The 25,495-nt window shown below is 45.6% G+C and overlaps 1 protein-coding gene across 4 annotated transcripts in view; it reads right to left on the bottom strand.

The window, feature by feature from the left end:
* The window catches only part of rabep1 (rabaptin, RAB GTPase binding effector protein 1), a 209,064-nt gene extending 183,861 nt beyond the window's left edge, over positions 1-25,203 (bottom strand). For 3 of the 4 annotated variants that reach the window (XM_068010044.1, XM_068010045.1, XM_068010047.1), the window contains exon 1: positions 25,043-25,202. In XM_068010044.1, the coding sequence (XP_067866145.1) occupies positions 25,043-25,088 (46 nt within the window). In that variant the 5' untranslated portion in view covers positions 25,089-25,202. Of the gene's footprint in view, positions 1-25,042 lie in introns of all 4 variants that reach the window. The other variant, XM_068010048.1, reaches the window with a different exon arrangement.
* Positions 25,204-25,495: the final 292 nt, after the last annotated feature.

Below are 25,495 nucleotides of genomic sequence, written 5' to 3'. Positions count from 1 at the left end.
TCAGCACCATTCGCGACGACTCAGATACTGAAGCAGTCCGTGTAGATAGGCAAGGCTTGGGCTGATGAGTGGCAAGTAACATTCGTGCCAGGCAATGACCATCTCCAACAAGAGAGAATCTAACCATCTCCCCATGACATTCAATGACATTACGATCACTGAATCCCCCACTATCAACATCCTGTGAGGTTACCATTGACCAGAAACTGAACTAGAGTAGCCATATAAATACAGTGGCTACAAGAGCAGGTCAAAGGCTAGTAATCCTCCTCCTGACTGCGCAAAGCCTGTCCACCATCTACAAGGTACAAGTTAGGAGTGTGATGGAATACTCTCCACTTGCCTGGATGAGTGCAGCTCCAACAACACTCAAGAAGCTCGACACCATCCAGGACAAAGCAGCCCTATTGATTGGCACCCCATCCACAAACATTCACTCCCTCCCCCACCAACGCACAGTAGCAGCAGTGTGTACCATCTACAAGATGCACTGCAGCAATGCACCAAGGATCCTTAGACAGCACCTTCCAAGCCTGTGGCCTCTACCAACTCGAAGGACAAGGGCAGCAAACACATGAGAACACCACCACCTGCAAGTTCCCCTCCAAGTCACACACCATCCTAACTTGGAACTATATCACCGTTCCTTCACTGTCGTTGGGTCAAAATCCTGGAACTCCCTTCCTAACAGCACTGTGGGTCTACCTACCCCAAATGGACTGCAGCAGTTCAAGGCGCCAGCTCACCACCACCTTCTCAAGGGCAATTCGGGATGGGCAATAAATGCTGGCATAGCCAGTGACGCCCACATCCCATGAAAGAATTAAAAAAAAGAACCAACAAGGAGGCATACCATATTAGATTTAGTTAACAACCTAATGGGACATGAACATTTATTTAATAGTGATCATAGCATGATTGAGTTCAACATAGTGTTTGAATGGGAGAAATGCAAAACAGCTAAGATTCTAGATTTAAGTAAGGGTGACTTCAACACAATGACAGAGAATGTCCACAGAAACTGGGCAAATCTGCTAATGGGTAGAAATGCAGATGATCAGTGGGAGGTATTCAAAAAAGAATTTGAGATACAGAACCAGTTTATACCCCTAAGAAGCAATCTCTCTACTTACCAAAAAAAAAATGGATGACTAAAGAGGCAAGAGACAACACTGAACTAAAAGAAAAAAAAATACAATGTGAAAAATAGCACAGATCCTGGCAAATGGAAGAGATACAAAGAGCAGCAATGGGTGACATTACAGACAGTAATACTACAAAAAAAAAGATGAAAAGAAACTTGCAAGGGATATCAAAAGGAACACTTTTTGTTTTACAATTATGTAAGGCAAAAGAGAGTAGTCAGGAAAAGTATGGACCTTTTGAAAACTGATAACTGTGATATTGTCAATGAAGATAAGGAAATGGCTGATATATTACATCAGTATTTACAGTAGACAAGGAAGATACCATGCTGGACATTGCAAGGAAACTAATATTGACTCAGAGACATGAACTCACCAAAATTAAGATAAGCAAAATGCAATGAAGGTGGTAATGGCATGAAAGAGTGACAAATCCCCAAGACCAGATAGTTTCCAACGCAGGGTTTTAAAGGAAGTCAGTAAAAATATGGAAAATGGCCTGAATATAATCCTGCAAAGTTCTCTCAATTTGGCTACAGTTCCTTTAGATTGGAAAATTGTGCATGTCACTCTGCTACTGAAGAGGAGAGGAAAACCAGAGAATTATCAAACAGTTCATTTAACATCTGCTGTCAGGAAATTACTAGAGTCTATGTTAAGAATACAGTGACTGAACACCTAGAAGATTTTCAGCTGATCAGAAAGAGTCAGCGTGGATTTGAAAAAGGGGAGGTTGTTCCTGACAAAACTGATGGAATTTTTTGAAAAGGTGACTAAAGTAGTGGATGGGGAATGTCTGGGGATGTTATTTATACGGACTTCCAGAAGGCATTTGATAAAGTTGTCATGTAGGCCCCCACCTGCCAAGAACAAGGCATATTAATTTCATCAAGTGGACATTACATTCCAAATTGTTGCTGGGAAGAAGAGAAGGCCTGTTACAAGGAGTTTCCAGGTCCCTGCCTGGAAAGACATTTTTGCATATTAACAGACAGTGTTTGTAGACAAAGGACCATTCCCTGACACAGACAATACACAGAGCCAAGACATGGTCAGACCAGTTTGTCACATGACTAACCTGCTTGGCACCCTGGGGTTTTCTGAATTGTAGATTTTTGAACTGAGAGCCTGCAGAAAGCAGAATGCTCCTGGACCGAAGCAGACCTCCTCACCTGCCTGTCTGCTCCCATCCCTTTCTCACAGAACTCCAAAACCCACTGAAGACACATGAACCCCAAGAGAGAAAAGTATCCGACAGTGAACAAGGTTTAAGAATAATATTGGGCCCCAATGAAAAGCAAGATCTACCTACAATCAAGGACTCTACTACAGTGAGCTCGAAGAACTGTTACAACTACTCTTCAGATATTGCCTCGAACTTTCCCACTTTATTTTTCTTCTGCTCTTTCTGTCCCTATTTGCAGGTGTGTATTGCATATGTTTGCTAGTATGGCGCTTTGTGCATCCGTAGGCATTAACCCAATTAGAGTTTAAGTTTAATAAAATTTCTCTTTTCTTCTTTAAACCTGAGAAAACCTATTGTGCTGGTTTCTTTGCCTTACACATTGAAAAGCAGATTCACCAAGGGGAAGCTAAAAACACGGGGTGTTTAAAATTAACCCCTGTTACAGTAAGACCAGGTGAAGGCTGAAAGGGAACCCTAGACCTCTTTCTCACCTGGTCATAACAAAGTCCTTCATAAGCTAAAGTTGAAGGTCATGCAATTGAAGGCAAATTACTGACTTGGCTGGGAAATTGGCTCAGCAGCAAGAGACAGAAAGTAGGGATGATGGGTAGGATGCGACGAGTGGTGCCCCACAAGGATCTGCGTTGGAGTCTCAACTATTCATCCTATTTATTACCAACTTAGATGATGGAATAAAAAGCCACATATCCAAGTTTGCTGATGACACAAAGATGGGCAGCGTTGTAAGCAGTGTAGAAGGAAGCATAAAATTACAAAGAGATTACTTAATTGATTAAGAAAACTGTTGCAAACTGATTTCAATGTAGGAAAATGTGAAGTTATCCACTTTGGACCTAAAAAGGACAGAACAGTACTTTCTAAAATGGTGAAATGGTAGAAACAGTTGCGGTCCAAAGAGACTTGGGGGTGCAGGTACACTATCCCTTTAATTCCCTTAGCATCCAAAAATCAAATCTTTGTCTTCAATATAGTCAACAGATGAACATCTACAGCTCTCTGAGGTAGAGAATTTGCAACATTCCTAATCCTGACTGAAGAAATTTCTCCTTATCTCAGTCCTCAATGAATGACCCCTTATTCTCACAATGTGACCCCATGTTCTAGATTCCCAAGCTAGGGGAAACATTTTCTCAGCATCTACCCAGTTAAGCCCCTTAAGAATTTTATATATTTCAGTTAGATCACCTCTCATCCTTATATACTCCAGGCTATATAGGCCTAGTCTACTCAATGTCTCCTCATAGGACAATCCCCTCATCCCAGGAACCAGTCTAGTGAGCCATCATTGCACTCCTTCTAGGGCAGGTATGTCCTAGGAAACCAAAACTGCATACAGTACTCAAGGCGTGGCCTCAGCAATGCTCTGTGTAATTGTAGTAAGACTTCTTTACTCTATACTCCAACCTCTTTGTAACAAAAGTTAACATACCACTTGGCTTCCTAACTGCTTGTTATACCTGCACGTTAAATTTGCGCTTCATGTACAAGGACACCCAAGTCCCTCTGAATGCAAATATTTCCCAGTTTATCATTGAAAAAAAATTATTTATTTTTCTTGTCAAATCGCATAACTTCACACTTGTATTACATCTGCCATAATCTTGCCCACTCACGTAACCAGTCTATATCTCTCTGCAACCTATTTGCATCCCCCTAACTGCTTAATTTCCCATCAAACTGTATATCAGCAAAGTCAGCAATCTTGGATAAATTACACTCAATCCCTTCATCTGTCATTGATACAGATTGCAAATAGCTGAGGCCCAAGTACTGATCCTTGCAGCACCTGGCAAGGACCCGGCAGCCTACAAACTTAAAAATATCCCATTTATTCCTACTCTCTGTTTTCTGTCCATTAACCAATCCTTGATCCATACTAATATATTATCTCCAATCCCATGAGCCCTAATTTCTCTAATAACATCTAATTGACTGCTGGTCTTTACGTCTACAGGACTAGAATACAAGGGAATAGAAGTCATGCTACAGCTATACAAAGTGCTACACCTGGAGTACTGTGAGCAGTCCTGGTACATCACCTAGGAAGGATATATTGGTCTTGGTGAGGGTGGAGTGCAGTGTAGATATACCAGAATGATACCTGGTGTCCAAAGATTAAATTATGAGAGATTACACAAACTAATTCTTGAAATTTAGAAGATTTAAGGAGTGATTTGATCCAAGGTTAAGACATGAAAAGGAACAGATGGCACAGAAACTATTTCTGTTATTTGGACAGTCTAGGACTAGGGGGCACAGCCTAAAAATTAGAGCCAGACCTATCATGAGTGAAATTAGGAGACAACAACATATTTATATAGTGCCTTTAAAGTAATAAAACGTCCCAAGGTGCTTCACAGGAGCATTATAAAGCAAAGTATGACACAGCCACAAAAGGAAATATTAGATCAGATGACCAAAAGCTTGGCCAAAGAGGTAGGATTTTTGTCTTAAAGGAAGAAAGCGAGGTGGAAAGGCAGAGAAGTGTAGGGAGGGTATTCCAGAGCTTGGGGCCAAGGCAACTGAAGGTGCGACTACCAATGCTGCAGCAATTAATATCAGGGATGCACAAAAGGAAAGAATTAGAGGAGCGCAGATATCTTGGAGGATTGAGAGGCTGGAGGAGATTAGAGATAGGGAGGGGTGAGGCCATGGAGGGATTTGTAAACAAGGATGAGAAATTTAAAATCAAGATGTTGCTTGACCAAAGCCAATGCAGGTCAGCGAGCAGTGGGGGGATTTGGTGTGAGTTAAGACATAGGCAGCAGTGTTTTGGATGACCTCAAGTTTACAGAGAGTAGAACGTGGGAGACCAGCCAGGAGCATATTGGAATATTCAAGTCTAGAGGTAAAAAATGCATGAATGAAGGTTTCAGCAGCAGATGAGCTGAGACAGGGTCAAAATCAGGCAATGTTACAAAAATAGAAATAGGCGGTCTTATTGACAGCACAAATGAGGTTGGCAATTCAGCTTGGGGTCAAATGTGTGACACCAATCTCAGACTGTTGCGAGGGTCAGGGATGGAGTCAGTAGCTAAGGAATGGAGTTTGGAGGGGGGACTGAAAACAATGGCTTCCGTCTTCCCGATATTTAGTTGGAGGAAATTTTTGTTCATCCAATACTGGATTTTGGATAAGCAGTCTGATAATTCAGCAACAGTGAAGGAGTCGAGAGTGGTGGTGAGGTAGAGCTGAGCATAGTCAGCATACACGCAAAAACTAACGATGTGCTTTCGAATGATGTCGCTGGGGCTGCATGTAGATGAGAAATAGGAGGGAGCCAAGGATAGATCCTTGGGGATCAACCAGAGGTAATGGTGCGGAAGCAGGAACAGAAGCCATTGAAAGTGGTTCTCTGGCTACACTTAGATAGATATGAATGGAACCAAGTGCAAATATAATGTGGAAACATATGAAGTTATCGACTTTGGTAGGAGGAACAGATGTGCAGAGTATTTCTTAAATGCTAAGAGATTAGAAAGTGTAGATGTACAAAGGGCGTCCTCGTCAATAAGTCACTGAAAGCTAACATGCAGGTGCAGCAAGCAACTGGGAAGGCTAATGGCATGTTAGCCATTATTGCAAGAGGATTGGAGTACTAAATTGAAAATAAATAGAAGTAGCCAAGTCTTGCTTCAATTGTATAGACCTTGGTTAGACCACACTTGGAGTACCGTGTGCAGTTTTGGTCCACTTACCTTAAGAAGGATATTATTGCCATAGAGGGAGTGCAACAAAGGTTCACCGGATTTGTTCCCGGGATGGCGGGACTGGCCTATGAAGAGAGATTGGGGAAACTGAGCCTGTATTCTCTAGACTTTCTAAGAATGAGAGGTGATCTCATTGAAACCTACAAAATACTTAAAGGGATAGACAGGGTAGAAGCTGTTAAGATGTTTCCCCTGTTTGGGGAGTCTAGAATCAGGGGACACAATTTCAAAATAAGGGGGAAGCCATTTAGGACCGAGATGAGGAGAAATTTCTTTACTCAGAGGGTTCTGAATCTTTGGAATTCTCTACCCCAGAGGGCTATGGAAGCATGGAGTATGTTTAAAGCAGAGATTGACAGATTCCGAAATCATCATCTTCTTCTTTGGCCTCCTTGTCTCGAGAGACAATGGGTAAGCACCTGGAGGTGGTCAGTGGTTTGTGAAGCAGCGCCTGGAGTGGCTATAAAGGCCAATTCCAGAGTGACAGACTCTTCCACAGGTGCTGCAGATAAAATTGGTTGTCGGGGCTGTTACACAGTTGGCTCTCCCCTTGCGCTTCTGTCTTTTTTCCTGCCAACTGCTAAGTCTCTACGACTCGCCAGACTTTAGCCCCGCCTTTATGGCTGCCCGCCAGCTCTGGCGATCGCTGGCAACTGACTCCCACGACTTGTGATCAATGTCACAGGACTTCATGTCGCATTTGCAGATGTCTTTAAAGCGGAGACATGGACGGCCGGTGGGTCTGATACCAGTGACGGGCTCACTGTACAATGTGTCCTTGGGGATCCTGCCATCTTCCATGCGGCTCACATGGCCAAGCCATCTCAAGCACCGCTGCCTCAGTAGGGGGTATATGCTGGGGATGTTGGCCGCCTCGAGGACTTCCGTGTTGGAGATACGGTCCTGCCACCTGATGCCAAGGATTCTCCGGAGGCAGCGAAGATGGAATGAATTGAGACGTTGCTCTTGGCTGACATACGTTGTCCAGGCCACGCTGCCATACAGCAAGGTACTGAGGACACAGGCTTGATACCCTCGGACTTGTATGTTCTGTGTCAGTGCGTTATTTTCCCACACTCTCCTGGCCAGTCTGGACATAGCAGTGGAAGCCTTTCCCATGCGCTTGTTGATTTCTGCATCGAGAGACAGGTTACTGGTGATAGTTGAGCATAGGTAGGTGAACTCTTGAACCACTTCCAGAGTGTGGTCGCTGGTATCGATGGATGGAGCATTTCTGACATCCTGTCCCATGATGTTCGTTTTCTTCAGGCTGATGGTAAGGCCAAATTCGTTACAGGCAGCCGCAATCCTGTTGATGAGTCTCTGCAGACACTCTTCAGTGTGAGATGTTAATGCAGCACCGTCAGCAAAGAGGAGTTCCCTGATGAGGACTTTCCATACTTTGGTCTTCGCTCTAAGGCGGGCAAGGTTGAACAACCTGCCACCTGATCTTGTGTGGAGGAAAATTCCTTCTTCTGAAGACTTGGAACGCATGTGAGAGCAGCAGGGAGAAGATCCTAAACAGTGCAGATTCCTAAATACCAATGACATAATGGGAAATGGGGATATATGGGGGAAAGGCATGGAAGTAGATGATCAGCCATGATCGTATTGAATGACAGAGCAGACCCGATGGTCTGAATGGCCTACTCCGGCTCCTATGTTCCTATGTAACGGTGCAGGCAACATATTTAAATGTGTGGGCAAGACAGCAATTGTGGTAGGGGATTCTATAGTAAGGGGAACAGATAGGCATTCAATGGTCGCAGACATGGTTCCAGGATGGTATGTTGCCTCCCTGGTGCAAGGATCATGGATATCACTGAGCGGCTACATAGCATTCTGGAGGGCGAGGGTGAACAGCCAGAGGTCGTGGTCCACATTGGTACCAACGATATAGGAAGAAAGAGAGAAAAGGTCCTGCAGGCTGAGTTTAGGGAGTTAAGAATGAGATTAGCAAGTAGGACCTCAAAGGTAGTAATCTCCAGATTACTCCCACGGCCACGTGCTAGTGAGTATAGAAATCGGAAAATACATCAGATGAATGCGTGGCTGGAAAGATGGTGCAAGAGGGGACCGTTTCTGGGGAAGGTGGGAGCTATACAAGCTAGATGGTTTGCACTTGAACAGGACGGGGACAAATATCCTTGCAGGAAGGTTTGCTAGTGCTGCTGGGGATGGGAACCTGAGTGCAGTCTTAGCTCGGACAATTTCAGGGCAGGGAACAGGAGGCAAAACATTAGCGAGTGACTCTGAAAGACAGAAGAAGCAAAGGTTAAAAAATGTGCAGTACAGGAATTTGGCAGTGTTAAAGGGTATTTATTTAAATGCAAGGAGTATAGTAAAAATAAAGCCAATGAGTTGAGGGCACAGATAGACACATGGCAATACGATATTGTTGCTATAACGGAAACTTGGTTTAAAGAGGGGCAGCTCAACATTCCTGGACATAGTGTTTTCTGGTGGGATGGAGAGGGAGATAAAAAAGGAGGGGGTGTAGCATTATTAGTTAAGGAATCAATAACAGCTTTGAGGAGGGATGATATGCTAAGTGCATCATCAAATCAGGCCATATAGGTGGAGCTCAGAAATAAAAAAGGGGCAGCCACACTACTAGGAAAGTACGACAGACCCCCAAATAGTGAGAGGGAGATAGAAGAACAAATATGTAGGCAAATTTCTGAGTGCAAAAATTATAGGGCAATAATAGTTGGGGATTTCAACCATCCCAATATCAACTGGAATACAAACAGTGTGAAAGGCACAGAGAGGACAAAATTCTTGAACTACATTCAAGAGAATTTTTTTAGCCAGCATGTAACAAGACCAACAAGAGGGGGCTCAATTCTAGCTTTAGTCTTCGGTAATGAAGCTGGACAAGTGGATGAAGTAACAGTGGGTGACCATTTTGGAGATAGTGACCATAATACAGTTAGTTTTAGCATAATCATGGAAAAGGACAAAGATAAAATAGGAGCAAAGGTTCTAAATTGCGGGGGGGGGGCGCGGGAAGCAAATTTTACGAGAGATGACCTGGCGAAAGTAGACTGGATACAGCTACTTGAAAGAAAATCACAGGCATTCAAAAGCAAGATTCTACAGGTCATGTAGGCATGTCCCCACAACGATTAAGGCCGAATCTAGAGCACCCTGGTTATCTGGAAGCTTACAGGGTAAGCTAAAGCAGAAGAAAGCTTATGAGATCACAAATATCTTAATACTTTAAAAAGCCTAGAGGAGTATAGAAAGTGCAGGGGTGAAGTAAAAAAGGAAATTAGAAAAACAAAAAGAGGACATGAAAAATTATTGGGAGGTAAGATCAAGGAAAACCCAAAGATGTTTTATCAGTACATTAACAGCAAGGATAACTAAGGAAAGGGCAGGGCCTGAGATGCACAACGGAACTTATGCGCGGATGCAGAAGATGTGGGCAAAGGAGAGGGTTGATGTAGACATTGTAGTTAAAGAGGGGGAGTGTGAAATATTAGATACGATAAGCATAATGAGAGAGGAAGTACTAGAGGGTCTGACATCCTTGAAAGTGGATAAATCACCAGGACCGGATGGATTGCATCCCAGGTTGTTAAATGAAGCCAGGGAGGAAATAGCAGATTTGCTGAGGATGATCTTCAAATCCTCACTAAATACAGGCGAGGTACCAGATGATTGGAGGTCTGCGAACATTATACCATTGTTTAAAAAGGGTGCGAGGGATAGGCCAAATAATTATAGGCCAGTCAGTCTGACCTCGATGGTGGGTAAATTGTTAGAATCAATTCTGAGGGACAGGATAAACTGCCACTTAGAAAGGCATGGATTAATCAGGGATAGTCAGCATGGATTTGTTAGGGGAAGGTCATGTCTTACTAACTTAATTCAGTTTTTTGAGGAAGTAACAGGGAGGATTGATGAGGTTAGTGCAGTGGATGTGGTCTACATGGATTTTAGTAAGGCATTTGACAAGGTCCCACATGGCAGACTGGTCAGTAAAATGCAAGCCCATGGGACACAGGAGAATGTGGCAGGTTGGATCCAGAATTGGCTCAGAGACAGGAAACAAAGGGTAGTAGTCGACTGATGTTTTTGTGAATGGAAAGCTGTTTCCAGTGGCGTTCCACAGGGCTCAGTGTTGGGTCCCTTGCTGTTTGTGGTCTATATTAATGATTTAAACTTAAATGTGGGAGGCAGGATTGGGAAATTTACTGACACCACAAAAATTGGCCGTGTAGTTAATAATGAAGAGAATAGCCATAGACTCCAGAATGATATCAATGATTTGGTTGAGTGGGCAGGGAAGTGGCAAATGGAATTCAATCCAGAGAAGTGTGAGGTAATGCATTTGTGGAAGACAAATAAAGCAAGGGAATACACAATAAATGGGAGGATACGGAGAGGGGTAGAAGAAGTGAGACACCTTGCAGTGCATGTCCACAGGTCCCTGAAGGTGGCAGGACAGGCAGATAGAGTGAAAATAGCATATGGATTGCTTTCCTTTATTGGCCGAGGTATAGAATACAAAAGCAGGGATGTGATGCTGGAACTGTATAAAACACTGGCTTGGCCACAGTTGGAATGCTGCGTATAGTTCTGGTCACCACATTACAACATGTACATAATTGCTCTGGAGAGAGTACAGAGGAGATTTACAAGAATGTTGCCAGGGCTCGAAAGTTATAGCTATGAGGAAAGATTGGATAGACTAGGTTTGTTCTTGCTGGAACTGAGGAGGCTGAGGGGAGACTTAATTGAGGTGTACAGGATTATGAGGGGGCTAGTTAGAGTGGACAGGAAGGACCTGTTTCCCCTGGCCGGCAGGTCAATTACCAGGGGACACAGATTTAAGGTGATTGGTGGAAGGATTAGAAGGGACATGAGTAAAAACTTCTTCACCCAGAGGGTGGTGGGTGTCTGGAATTCACTGCCAGAAATGGTGGTGGAAGCAGAAACCCTCAATTCTTTTAAAAGGTCGCTGGACATGTACCTGAAGTGCTGTAACCAGCAAGGCGAAAGACCAGGTGTTGCAAAGTGCTATTGGATTGGACCGCTATTTTTTTCAGCCTGCACGGACATGGGCTGAATGGCCTCCTTCTGTGCCGTAATTGTTCTATGGTTCTAAATGCAAAGAATAGTAGAAGCTTGAAACTCTCTTCCGCAAACAGCAATTGATGCCAGATCAATAGTTTATTTTAAATCTGAAACTGATCGATACTGTTATCAAAGGTATTATTCTTCTTCGACAGTCCCTCGGGATTGAGGAGGTCCTGCTTCCACTCCAGTATGATGGGTCCTGAGATGGGTGATAATTCCAAAGACTCTGCCACATGAAGGGCAGGTGGTGTTTGAAGAGTCAGGTAGATGAGTAGTTTGGAGTGTTTGTGCAGTCCCCGAATAAGCTGTCTCCATTTAGGACGGCCACAATCCAGGGACTCCCATGAGTTGACAGGGATATCTGATCTCTTCAGGGATGCTTTGAGGACATCTCTGAAGCATTTCCGCTGTCTTCTTGGGGATCTCCTACCATGACAAAGTTCTGAGTTGAACAGCTGCTTCGGGAGTCTGGTGTCAGGCATGCAAACGAAATGAGGAAAATGGGGCAAAGGTGGGTATATGGAGTTCGGTCACAGATTAGCCACAATCTCACCGTATAGCTGAAAAGGCTCAAGGGGCTAACTGGCTTCTTCCTGTTCCTAAAATTGTCTTCACTGCCTAGACTAGAGAGGGAGAGGGGGGAGAAAAAAGCATTCACACTTGTTGAGGTTGGACAAGGACCAGCTCACACTCAGTTGCACCACACAGGCAGGGAATCGTCAACCGACATACTCCACTTGAGCACAGATTGGGGGATGGGAATCAAAAAAAATTACAAATAAAACAGAGAATCTAGCAATGAGTGGAGAACAAAAGAACTGGTGGAGCCAGTTAGGGATGAAATTCCACCCTCTGGGGAGACATTTAAAAAACGTTGCTGGCTGAAGTTTTCAGCAGGAAACTTAGTCCTTCTTGTTCTGTGTGTTACTTGAGGAAGCAGTAAATACTGACAGCAACATTTGAAGTGGATGGACAATGAAACAATCCCATGACTATGACACTGGATGGCATTGGATACAGCAAATGCTTCGCCCCCAGACAACATCCCAGCTATAGTACTGAAGACTTCTGTTCCAGAACTAACCACACCCCTAGCCAAGCCATTCCAGTACAGTTACAACACTGGCATCTACCCAATGTGGAAAATTGTCCTGCCCACAAAAAGTAGGACAAATCTGATCCAGCCAATTGCTGCCCCAACAGCCTACTCTCGATCAGTGATGGCAGGTGTTGGCGACAGTGCTATCGAGCAACACTTACTCAGCAATAACCTGCTCACCAACACTCAGTCTGGGTTCCGCCAGGACCACTGGGCTTCTGACCTGATTACAGCGCTGGTCCAAACATGAACAAAGGAGCTGAATTCCAGAGGCGAGGTGAGTGACTGCCCTTGACATTAAGGCAGCATTTGACAGAGTGTAGCATCAAGGAGCCCTGGATGTCAATGGGAATCAGGAGGACAGCTCTCCACTGGTTGGAGTCATACCTACCACAAAGAAGATGGCTGTGGTTATTGCAAGCAAATCATCTCAGCCCCAAGACATTGCTACAGGAGTTCCTCAGGGTAGTGTCCCAAGCCCAACCACCATCAGCTGTTTCATCAATGATCTTCCCTCCAACTTTCGGTCAGAAGTGGGGATAGTCGCTGACAATTGCAGTGTTCACCTCCATTCGCAACTGCTCAGATACTGAAGCAGTCCATGCCACATGCAGCAAGACCTGGACAACATTCAGACTTGGACTTGAGTGGCAAGGAACATTTGTGCCATACATGTGCCAGGCAATAACCATCTCCAACAAGAGAGAATCTAACCCTCTATCTCCCCTTGATATTTAACGGCATTATCATCCTCGAAACCTCTACCATCAGCATCCTGGGGGTTACCAGTGGCCAGAGACTTAACTGGAGCAGTCATATAAATACTGTGGCTACAAGAGCAGATCAGAGGCTGGGAATTCTGCAGTAAGTAACTCACCTCCTGACTCCCCAAAGCCTGTCTGCCATCCACAAGGCACAAGTCAGGAGTGTGATGCAATATTCTACTTGGCCAACTCCAACAACACTTAAGCAGCTCAATACCATCCACGACAAAGCAGCCTGCTTGACTGGCATCCCATCCACCACCTTAAACATTCATTCTCTCCACCACCGAGGCACAGTGGCAACAGTGTGTACCGTCTACAGATGCACTGCAGCAATTCGCCAAGGATCCTTTGACAGTATCTTCCAAACCTGCGACCTCTACCACCTCGAACAACAAAGGCAGCAGATGCATGGGAACACCACCACCAAGTTCCCCTCTCCAAGACAAACACTTGGAACTTTATCACTGTTGCTGGGTCCAAATCATAGAACTCCCTCCCTAACACCTATGGGTGTACCTACACCACATGAACTGCAGTAGTTCAAGGTGGCGGCTCACCAGCACCTTCTCAAGGGATGGATAATAAATGCTGGCCTTGCCCGTGACGCCCACATCCTATGATCAAATATAAAGAAATGTCAACCCACAATTCAGAGCCAGAGCTCAGTGGTAACAGTCTCCACTCACTGGACTAGCTGCAGCAGGGTTTAAGCTTGCACCTTCTGACTTCAAGGTGGGAATGCGGCCAAAGGCTCACTCCACAATACCTTTGTATAGTACATGACAATCAAATGCCTTTAGATTTACAAAACACATTAAAACACAGTCTAATTTATTGACACATTTACACCGGCCTATTATGACTTTGCAAAAACAAGTACATTTGTCATATGCAGAAAATAATTCAATTTCAACTGTTAAATTGCCACAATGCATGAAACCGGCTTGCAAATTTATGCCAATAACTGACCAGTGCTTCAGAAGTAACAGAGCATGTATAATGACAGCAGTTGAATGCATTTATTATTAAACATGTCAGGTCATCTGAGGGTTATGGCTTGCCTCAGTAATGTTTCTCGGTCTAGAAGCAGGTCCCACCCTGTCTGCCAGGGTGTGGCATGTGACCATGGGATAGAAGGAACATTTATTTCCACCAATCTCCCTCTGTATTTCCAGGACATGTTATGCCTTATTATTACGACCACTCAGAAGTTATATATTAAAAAAAGGACACCTCTGGTGAAAAGAATGGCTGGTTGGAAGTGCTTTTTAAAAAGGATAAGAGTAGGGATATAGGTAGGCGTGATGTATGTTAAACCATGCTGCGGGGTAAAGAAACACGCAAGCTTCACATTCTTGTAGCTTTTTTCCACCTTCCCCACCCCTCTATTTGTCCTTAGGTATTTTCTACTAACAATTCCCCAACAAAGGAGGAAAAGGCAATTTGCACCAAGACGAAAAAAAGCTTTTAGCTTGACTTAATATTTTAATTTGGCAACCATCTACTAACAGAAAGACCAGCTAATATCTAACCCAGATCAGAATCTCTCAACCCCTGGCAACTCAAGCATTCACCATTTAGACATCGAGAAGTGTGAGAATCAACTTAGATATGGCTATAACTACAAATAGATCAAATTTTTATTATATACCATACAATCTCCTACAACGTTAACATGGCGAGTTAAGGCCAAGTGCGATCTTCAGGTGAAGCAGGTAGCAGGATAAGGAAAACTGGGCCAGCATGAGATGTAATTCAGTCTCCATTTTAAAGTTATTTGTTCTATCCTTATTTGTATATTCCCATTATAAATTACAACATCCACATTTATAATGGATATTTGCACTTATGTAAACTTAACATGCTGTGATTATAACCTGGTTCCCAGTGGTGGCACTGCAGCACCTCCGCGGGCATGGGGTGGGGGGAGGGGGGTAAAAGAGAGTAATTACTGTGTGACAAGTTTACATAGGCAGTTCCCATTACAAACGCAGACGCAGGAATTTATTTTGGAAAACAGTGACAGTAAGTGCACTCATAAGCAAAATCTTCCATATATTAAGTACCCGACTTTTGGGTCACTTATCATAGAACCATACAACACAGAAGGAGGCTAGTCAGCCCATCATGTCTGTGCCAGTCCTTTGAAGAGCTATCAAAGTAGTCCCACTCCCCTGCTTTTCCCCCACAGGCCCTAAAATTTTTCTATTTCAATATTTATCCAATTCCCTTTTGAATGTGACTACTAAATTTGCTTCTACCACCCTTTCAGGCAGTGCATTAATTATCATAACTTGCTGTGTGAAAAAAACCTTAAGTCTCCACCTCCCCCCACTTCAAGGCCGTTATTTTGTCTGGTTGAACTGGAAATTGCGCAGCGATTTGTTTGTGTGTTGAACACAAGTAGTAATTTCAAAATTATATTAACCAGTTACAAAACAAAACTTCAGAAAGCCAGTGAGTCAAAGCTAAACACACTGCATTGGCCCCTTTCAAACTAACACAAACATGAAGAGGCCATTCAGCCCACCCAGCCTATTCCATCATTCAACTGGATCTCAGCTGATCTGTACCTTAACTCCATCTATTTGCCTTACTTCCATATCCCTCAATATCCTTGCCGAACAAAAATGTATCAATTTCAGTTTTGCAATTTTCGACTGACCCCCAGCCTCAACAGCTTTTTGGGGGAGAAAGTTCCAGATTTCCACTCCCCTTTGTGTGAAGACATCACCCCGAGAACAGCCTTGTTCTAATTTTAAGGCAATGCCTCCTTGTTCTGGACTCTCCCACCCGAGAAGATAAGATAGCGCAATTCACCATCCCTATTGAAGGGCAAGCAACCCTTCCCCAGTTCTCTACCAATGTCAGTTTTAAATTTGCCATTTGTTGTAGGTGCCACCTCTCCAGTTTTCCCTCCTATGTGAAAACATCTGGCATTCTCTCAATTCTCAGAAAATGGCCAAGATCAGTAACTGTATATCAGGATGCCCATACCCTACTACAATGACACAAGATGCTGGAACGCCAACTCGCTGCCCTTCCTTTGCACTACAATTATTTGAGCCCTGGCTACAGTAGTTCATTTATCCAGCTCCTGCCAAAATAGGTTTAAAATGTACACAAACAAAACCCATCTACAATGGGTGCCATCCTTGGCTCAGTGGGTAGCACTCTCACCTTGGAGTCAGGAGATTGAGCATTTAAGCCATATCCAGAAACTGGAGCGCATAATCTAATCTGGCATCTCAGTGCAGCACTGAGGGAGTGTTGTACGGCTTGAGGTGCCATCTATTAGATGAAAGGTTAAACCATCTGCCCTCTTCAGGTGGATGTAAAAGATCCCTTGTCACTATTTTGAAGAAAAGCAAGGAAGTTCTCCCCAGCGTCCTAGCCAATAATTATCCCTCAACCAATATCACTAAAACAGATAATTTTGGCTATTGTCACATTGCTATCACAAGGTTTACAACCTTGGCATCATATTTGACTCCAAGATATTAATCCATATATTTGCAGTGGTTAGCACCGCAGCCTCACAGCTCCAGCAACCCAGGTTCGGTTCTGGGTCCTGCCTGTGCGGAGTTTGCAAGTTCTCTCTGTGACGGCGTGGGTTTTCTCCGGGTGCTCCGGTTTCCTCCCACATGCCAAAGACTTTCGGGTTGATAGGTAAATTGGCCATTGTAAAAAATTGCCCTTAGTGTAGGCAGGTGGTAGGAGAATTGAGGAAAGGTGGGGGTGTGAGAGGGAAAATAGGATTAATGTAGGATTAGTATAAATGGGTGTTGATGGTCTGTGCAGACTCAGTGGGCTGAAGGGCCTGTTTTGGTGCTGTATCTCCCTATGACCAAGACCACCACCTTCTACCACTGTAAAATTACCTATTTCCATCCCTTCCTTAGCTCATCTGCTGCTGAAACTCTCATCTATGCCTTTGTTGCCTCTAGACTTGACTATTCCATTGTACTCCTGCTCAGCTACCCATCTTCCACAATACATAAACCTCAGGTCATCCAAAACTCTGCTGCCCATAAACTAACTCATACCAGTCACCCATCACCCTTATACTTGCTCATCTATATTGATCCCTGGTTCAGCAATGCCTTGATTCTCATCTTTCACAAATCCCTCCAATGCCTCACCCCTCCATAGCTCTGCAACCTTCTCCAGTTCCACAAGCCTTCAGGATCTCTACAATAATCCAGTTCTGGGCTCTTTTACATCCCCAATTTTAATCACTCCACCACTGGCAGCCACACCTTCAGCTGCCCACGCCTCAACTCTGGAATTCCTTACCTAAACCTCTCCACTTCTCTCTCTTCCTTCAACACAATCCTTACCTCTTCGACCAAGTTTTTAGTCATCTATCCTAGCGTCTCCTTATGTGGCTCAGTATCTAAATTTGTTTGATAATGCTCCTGTGAAGTACCTCGGAACACTTTACTACATTAAAGGTGTGAGATAAATTCAAGCGGTTGCTCTTTGTGGCAGCTCACTGTGCATAAACTAGCTGCCAAAGTTCTGACATTACAATGTTTACACTCCAAAAGTATTTCATTGGTTATAAAGCACTCTGGGACATCCTGAGTTTGCAAACTGCAGTATATAAACACAAGTTCTATTTTATTTTGTTGAAATGGTCTCTATTTAAATCTGAGCCATGAGACCACCTTTGCCTAAATCTACATTGTTGTTCTATTAACATGAGGCAATCACTATTAATGGTGGGAGTGAGGGATGAGGGGGAGTATGTCTCAATGGAAGGAGCCTTTAAAATTGTTTCATATCAGCTACATTTTTACTCTCTTTCCCTGTTCGGTTGCATGGTAACTCCATCAAGGCTCTCCCAAGAGAAAACAGAAGCCAATATCTCTTAATATTTATTACTGTCAATAATTTTTATGGGGAGGCAGTGGCATAAGTGGTGATGTCATTAGACTAGTAACCCAGAGCCCCAGGCAAATGCTTTTGAGACACGGCTTTGAATCCCACCACAGCAGATGGTGGAATTTGAATTCAATTAATAAAATCTGGAATTAAAAGTTTGTCTAGTAGTGACCATGAAATCATTGACAATGGTTGTAAAATCTCATCTGGTTCACTCCTGTCCTTTAGGGAAGGAAATCTGGCATCCTTATCGGTTTGGTCTACATGTGACTCCAGACCCATAACAATGTGGTTGACTCTTAAATGTCCTAGCAAGCCACTCAGTTGTATCAAACCACTACAAAGTCTAAGAAAAGGAATGAAACCGGTCGCACCACCCGGCATCGATCTAGGCACTGGAAACGGCAACCCTAGCCCTGTCGACTCTACAAAGTCCTCCTTTCTAACGTCTGGGGGCTTGTGCCAAAATTGAGAGAGCTGTCCCACAGACTAGCCAAGCAACAGCCTGACATAGTCATACTCACAGAATCATACCTTGCAGACAATGTCCCAGACACCACAAAAGGCCTGCTTGGGTCTGCAAAAGAGACCCGACTCTGACAGAACCCCATCCAACCCCGAGCCCAACCCAGTCCGAGTTCTCCCATTTATTCCCGCGCCCGACCCGACCATCAGTTACCCTACATTCCGTTTTTCACTTTGTTCCTTACCTGCACAAACTTAAAATAACTGTAGCAAAACCACCTTTATTATTTTTTTATTTAGAGATACAGCACTGAAACAGGTCCTTCGGCCCAAGTCTGTGCCGACCAACAACCACCCATTTTTATACTAACCCTACATTAATCCCATATTCCCTACCACATCCCCACCATTCTCCTATCACCTACCTACACTACGGGCAATTTACTGGCCAATTTACCTACCAACCTGCAAGTCTTTGGCTGTGGGAGGAAACCGGAGCACCCAGCGGAAACCCACGCAGTCACAGAGAGAACTTGCAAACTCCGCACAGGCAGTACCCAGAACTGAACCTGGGTCACTGGAGCTGTGAGGCTGCGGTGTTAACCACTGCGCCGCTTTTTTGACTTCAAAGTAAATTAACATTAAATTAACATTAACATTACTGAGGTGGTGATAGAGCGTGTCCGATCTGGCCCGACCCATCCCCGAACACCAGACCCGGAAGTGCGACCCGACCCGAACCCGACACACGTTGTTGGGTCCCGTCGGGTAGCAGGCCTTTAGACATCACCATCCCTGGGTATGTCCTGTCCCACCAGCAGGACAGCCCCACCAGAGGTGGCAGCAAAGTGGTATACAGTCAGGAGGGTGTTGCCCTGGGAATCCTCAACATTGACTCCAGACTCCATGAAGTCTCGTGGCATCAGGTCAAACATGGGTAAGGAAATCTCCTGCTGATTACCACCTACCGCGCCTACCCCACATCCCCCTTCGGCTGATAAATCAGTGCTTCTCCAAGTTGAACACCAATTGTTCAACTGAGGGTAGCAAGGGCGCAAAATGTAATCTGCATGAGGGACTTCAATGTCCATCACCAAAAGTAGCTTGGTAGCACCACTACTAACCAAGCTGGCCGAATCCTAAGGACATAGCTGTTAGACTGGGTCTGCGGCAGGTGGTGAGGGAACCAACAAAAGGGAAAAATCTACTTGACCTCGTCCTCACCAATCTACCTGTTGCAGATGCATCTGCCCACGACAGTACTGGTAAGAGATACCACCGCACAGTCCTTGTGGAGACGACATCCCGTCTTCACATTGAGGGTATCCACAATCGTGTTGTGTGGCACAACCACCGTGCTACATGGGACAGATTTCGAACAGATCCAGCAAGTCAAAACTGGGCGTCATCAAGCAGCAGCAGAATTGTACTCAACCACATTTGTAACCTCAGGGCCCGGCATATTCCCCCACTCTACCATTACCATCAAGGCAGGGAACCAACCCTGGTTCAGTGAAGAGTGCTGGAGGGCATGCCAGGAGCAGCACCAGGCATTCCTAAAAAAAAAAAGAGGTATCAGCCTGGTGAAGCTACAACACAGGACTACTGGCATGCCAAACAGCGGAAGCAGCATGGAATAGACAGAGCTAAGCGATCCACAACCAAAGGATCAGATCTAAGCTGTGCAGTCCTGCCACATCCAGTCGTGAACGGTGGCAGACAATTAAACAAATGACAGAAGGAGGAGGCTCCACAAATATCCCCATCCTCAATGATGTGGGGAGCCCAGCACATCAGTGCAAAAGACAACGTGGAAGCATTTGCATCCATCTTCAGCCAGAAGTGCCAAGTGGATGATCCATCTTAGCCTCCTCCTGAGGTCCCCAGATGCCAGTCTTCAGCTAATCCGATTCACTCCACGTGATATCAAGAAATGGCTGAAGGCACAGAATACTACAAAGGCTATGAGCCCTGACAACATTCCGACAATAGTACTGAAGAACTAGCTGCGGCCCTAGCCAAGCTGTTCCAGTACAGCTACAACACTGACATCTACCCGGCAATGTGGAAAATTGCCCAGGTATATCCTGTGCACAAATCCAACCCGACGAATTACTGCCCTATCAGTCTACTCTTGATCATCAGTAAAGTGATGGAAGGTGTCATCAACAATGCTATCAAGCAGCACTTGCTCAGCAATAACCTGCTCAAAGACGCTCAGTTTGGGTTCCGCCAGGGCCACTCAGCGATTCCAGCATTTCTTGTTTTTATTTCACTCAGCTCCTGACCTCATTACAGCCTTGGTTCAAACATGGACAAAAGAGCTGAACTCAAGAGGTGAGGTGAGAGTGACTGCCCTTGGCATCAAGGCAGCATTTGACTGAGTATGGCATCAAGGGCCCCTAGCAAAACTGGAGTCAGCGGGAATCAGGGGGTAAACTCTCTGCTGGTTGGAGTTGTACCTAGCACAAAGGAAGATGGTTGTGGTTGTTCGAGGTCAATCATCTGAGCTCCAGGATATCACTTCAGGAGTTCCTCAGGGTAGTGTCCCAGGCCCAACCATCTTCAGCTGCTTCATCAATGACCTTCCTTCAATCAGAAGGTCAGAAGTGGGGACGTTCACACAATGTTCAGCACCATTCACAACTCCTCAGATACCGAAGCAGCCCATATCCAAATGCAGCAAGACCAAGACAATATCCAGACTTGGGTTGATAAATGGCAAGCAATGACCATCTCAAACAAGAGAGAATCTAACCATCTCCCTTGACATTCAACGGCATTACCATCGCTGAACCTGCCACTAACAACCTGGGGGTTACCATTGACCAGAAGCTTAACTGGACCAGCCACATAAGTGCTGTGGCGACAACAGCAGGTCAGAGACTGAGAATTCTGCAGCAAGTAACTCACAACCTGTCTCCCCAATGCCTGTCCACTATCTACAAGGCGCAAGTCAGGAGTGTGATGGAATACTCTCCACTTGCCTGGACGGGTGCGGCTCCAACAATACTCAAGAAGCTCAATACCATCCAGGACAAAGCAGCCCGCTTGATTGGCACCCCATCCACCCCCATCAACATTCACTCCACCGACATACAGTGGCATTAGTGTGTACCATATACAAGATGCACTGCAGCAACTCACCAAGGCTCCTTCAACAGTACCTTCCAAACCCACGGCCTCTACCACCTCGAAGGACAAGGGCAGCAGAGGCATGGGAACACCACCACCTGCAAGTTCCCCTCCAAGCCACACACCATCCTGATTTGAAACTATATCACTGTTCCTTCACTGTCGCTGGGTCAAAACCCTGGAACTCCCTAACAGCACTGTGGGTGTACCTACATCCCAAGGAGTGCAGCGGTTTAAGGCAGCCGCTCACCGCCACCTTCTCAAGGGCAATTAGGGATGGGCAACAAATGCTGGTCTTGCCAGCGACGCCCACATCCCATGAACAAATAAAAAAAACTATGCTCAAGGGAGGAAAATTTTCAAAAAGCCAGAATTGTAATTAGAACTGACAAATCAATATCACAGAGACTCCCTAACACTATACCATCTCAGGAAATGAAAAGCAAACACAACAAACTACCAGCTCCTGACTGCATACTGTTAGAGAGATATATAAACTACACATGAAAACAGGCTGCTCAGCACAACCACTGTCATCACCTTATCCAACAGTAACTTATTTATATAACACCTTTAATGTAATCCCAAGGGTGCTTCACAGGAGCATTATAAAATAAAATGATGCGGAGCCACATAAGGAGATATTAGGTCAGATAACAAAAAGTTTAATTAAAGAGGTAGGTTTTAAGGAGTGTCTTAAAGGAGGAAAGCAAAATAAAGAGGCGGAGTGCTTGAGGGAGGGAATTCCAGAGCATAGGGTCTAAGCAACTAAAGGCACAGCCACGAATGGTGGAGTGATTAAAATTAAGGATGTTCAGAGGCTAGAAGTAGATAAGCACAGATATTGGAGGGTTGTGGGCTGGAGGAAAATATAGAGATAGGGAGGGCAAGGCCACAGGGAGATTTGAAAACAATGATGAGAATTTTAAAATCAAGACATTGCTTGACTGAGAGCCACTGTAGGTCAGTGAGCACAGGCGTAAGAGGTGAATGGGACTTGGTGCAAGTGAGGACACAGACTCCAGAGTTTTGGATGACCTCAAGTTTATGGAGGGTAGAATGTGGGAGACCAACCAGGAGAGTCTTGGAATCTAGTCCAAATGTAACAAAGGCATGAATGAGGGTTTTAGTAGATCAGTTAAGGCAGAGGTGAAGTTGGACTATGTTACAGGGGTAGAAACAGGCAGTCGGAGAGATCGCCCGAATGTGTCCAAAATTCATCTCGGGGCCAAATATGACATCGAGGTTGTGAACAGTCTGTTTCAGGTTCAAACAGTTGCCAGAGAGGGGGATGGAGTTAGTAGTTTAGGAACAGAGTTTGGAGCTGGACTGAAAAAAACGGCTTCAGTCTTCCCAATATTTAATTGGAAGAAATTTCTGCTCATGCAGTGGATGTTAGATAAACAGTCTGATAATTTAGCAACTGTGGAGGAGTCAAGAGACATGGTGATGAGGTACAGCTGGGTGTCATCAGCGTACATGTGAAAACTGTCCTCCACAACAGCAGCAGTCCCAACCCCCTTGTGCCCACTCTTACAACATTTCTTTGTTCTCTTTCAATCACCTATCTAACCTATTCTTAAATGTTTAACATGGTCTCTGCCACAATCAATAACTTCGCCATTCCACAAACACTCATTGTCAACATTTAGACAAAAAAAGGTAGAACAGTCCAGTTCTATTCATTCACAATATACAGGAGCAGCTTCGGGTTCCTAACAACAGCAAAAAAGGAGGGTAGCAATTTGGAGTGCCTCGGGGTGGCCGGGCAGCAGTTTGCCTCAATTCACAAGACATTGTTTTTAAAAAAAAAATTTGAGTAACCAACCAGTTTAAATAAAGCAAATTTCCATGCTTGGAAACATTCAAATTAGCAGATAATTTAAAGCAAGTGTCTCTAGATTAAGAGCAGATTGTAAAACAGTACTGTGCCTGGCACATTCTGCACAAAATAACCTTTGTCACAAAGCCTGAACTAGGTTAACATACTCCTGCAGAGTTGTTTTGTGCTACGAAACACTGCAACATTATCCACATTAACACCCAGCCATTTGGTTTTCTACTAGATTAGAATCACATGTGAAGGGACAGTTGGCTTTTATGTAAATACCAGCTTATGCAATTTCAGTACTGGGCCACCACCAGTCATTCCTCCTCTCAACTTCTTTTACACTTCACCTATCTCTAACCTACAGGATGCATGTTACATGGACCAGGGTTAACAAAGAGTACTGGGCCTTAAACCTCAACTCCAGAAAAAAAGGGAACTCACACCCCCAGCTTGTTTACAACACACCACGAAACCAGCGCAGCCAAACATGCTGGCAGTGCCACATCACACAAAGTCAACTGCCAGATTAACAGGCTGAAGCATAAATTGTACATTGTTGTGCACTGTTCAATAATGGCTAGAGTCAGCAAAACACAGAAGCATAATTAAGAAAAATAACTGACACATAATGAAGAGTGGAAGACCATTTGTTGAGTGCCCAGGAGAACAAGTGAGTAAGTGAGGGTGGGTGGAGATATGGGCACTGACATGGAGCAGATTGTCCACTGTTTGGGGTCTGGAAGGCTCTGGGAACTGAAAACAGGTTGCCGACTGTGTGTGCAAGTGTTATGCATGTATGTATGTATGGGGGTGGGGTGGGTTGCCCACTGACTGAGAAACTCAAGGGTTTGGGGGTATGTGGGGTTTGGGAGGGTGTGGGTGAGGGATGGGGGTTTGGTGAGGGATAGGTGTCGTGGGGGGGGGGGTTTGGTGAGGGATGGGGGGGTCGGGGGGGGGAGTTTGGTGAGGGATGGGGGGTCGGGGGGGGGTTTGGTGAGGGATGGGGGGTCGGGGGGGGGGTTTGGTGAGGGATGGGGGGTCGGGGGGGGGTTTGGTGAGGGATGGGGGGTCGGGGGGGGGTTTGGTGAGGGATGGGGGGTCGGGGGGGGGTTTGGTGAGGGATGGGGGTCGGTGGGGGGTTTGGTGAGGGATGGGGGGTCGGTGGGGTGTTTGGTGAGGGATGGGGGGTCGGGGGGGGGGTTTGGTGAGGGATGGGGGGTCAGGGGGGGGTTTGGTGAGGGATGGGGGGTCGGGGGGGGGTTTGGTGAGGGATGGGGGGTCAGGGGGGGGGGTTTGGTGAGGGATGGGGGGTCAGGGGGGGGGGTTTGGTGAGGGATGGAGGGTTTGGTGAGGGATGGGGGGTCGGGGGGGTTTAAGGGGGTATGGGGTGGTGGGGTGGTGGGGTGGGGGGGATGTGTTGGGGTAGGGGGGATCCATTGTGAGAGCCGGGGGTATGGGTGGAGGCTCTAGACACGGGAAACAGATTGATTACACTGGGCAGCAACACAGGCGGCGGTCCGGCCCTTTACAGGGCGCACACCGGTGGCGGGGTTGGGGGCGGGATGGAGAGGGAGAGCGAGCCCGCCGCTGTCCCACACCGCTCCCCGGCCACCCCTGCCGGCGGGTGGGTGGCTGAGCCGGGCCGGAGCTGCAAGCGGGGCCTCAGAGTCGCGCTGTTTTAACGAGCGGCAACTGGAAGTTTACTCACCATCCAGTTCCTGAGGCAGCGAAGGCTCGGAGTTGGGCTCGGCCATGGCGGCGAGGAAGGAGGCGGCGCTCAGGAGACAGGGTCCTGACTCAGGCTTTTCACCCACAGAGCCCCGGCCGCCATATTGCAGGGGGAGAGCGACCTGGAGCGCATGCGCGGAGTGCTGGCAGACAGGAGCAGGAGAGAGAGAATGAGAAACAGAGAGAGAGAGGGGGGATGAGAAACAGAGAGAGAGAGGGGGGATGAGAAACAGAGAGAGAGGGGGAATGAGAAACAGAGAGAGAGGGGGAATGAGAAACAGAGAGAGAGAGAGAAAGGGGATGAGAAACAGAGAGAGAGAAAAGGGATGAGAAACAGAGAGAGAGAGGGGGGATGAGAAACAGAGAGAGAGAAAGGGGATGAGAAACAGAGAGAGAGAAAAGGGATGAGAAACAGAGAGAGAGAGGGGGGATG

The sequence above is a fragment of the Heterodontus francisci genome, chromosome 30 (genome assembly GCF_036365525.1).
Source record: "Heterodontus francisci isolate sHetFra1 chromosome 30, sHetFra1.hap1, whole genome shotgun sequence".
Lineage (NCBI taxonomy): Eukaryota > Metazoa > Chordata > Chondrichthyes > Heterodontiformes > Heterodontidae > Heterodontus > Heterodontus francisci.
The sequence above is the reverse complement of the archived record's forward strand: the minus strand, read 5'-3'. Positions and strand labels throughout refer to the sequence as shown.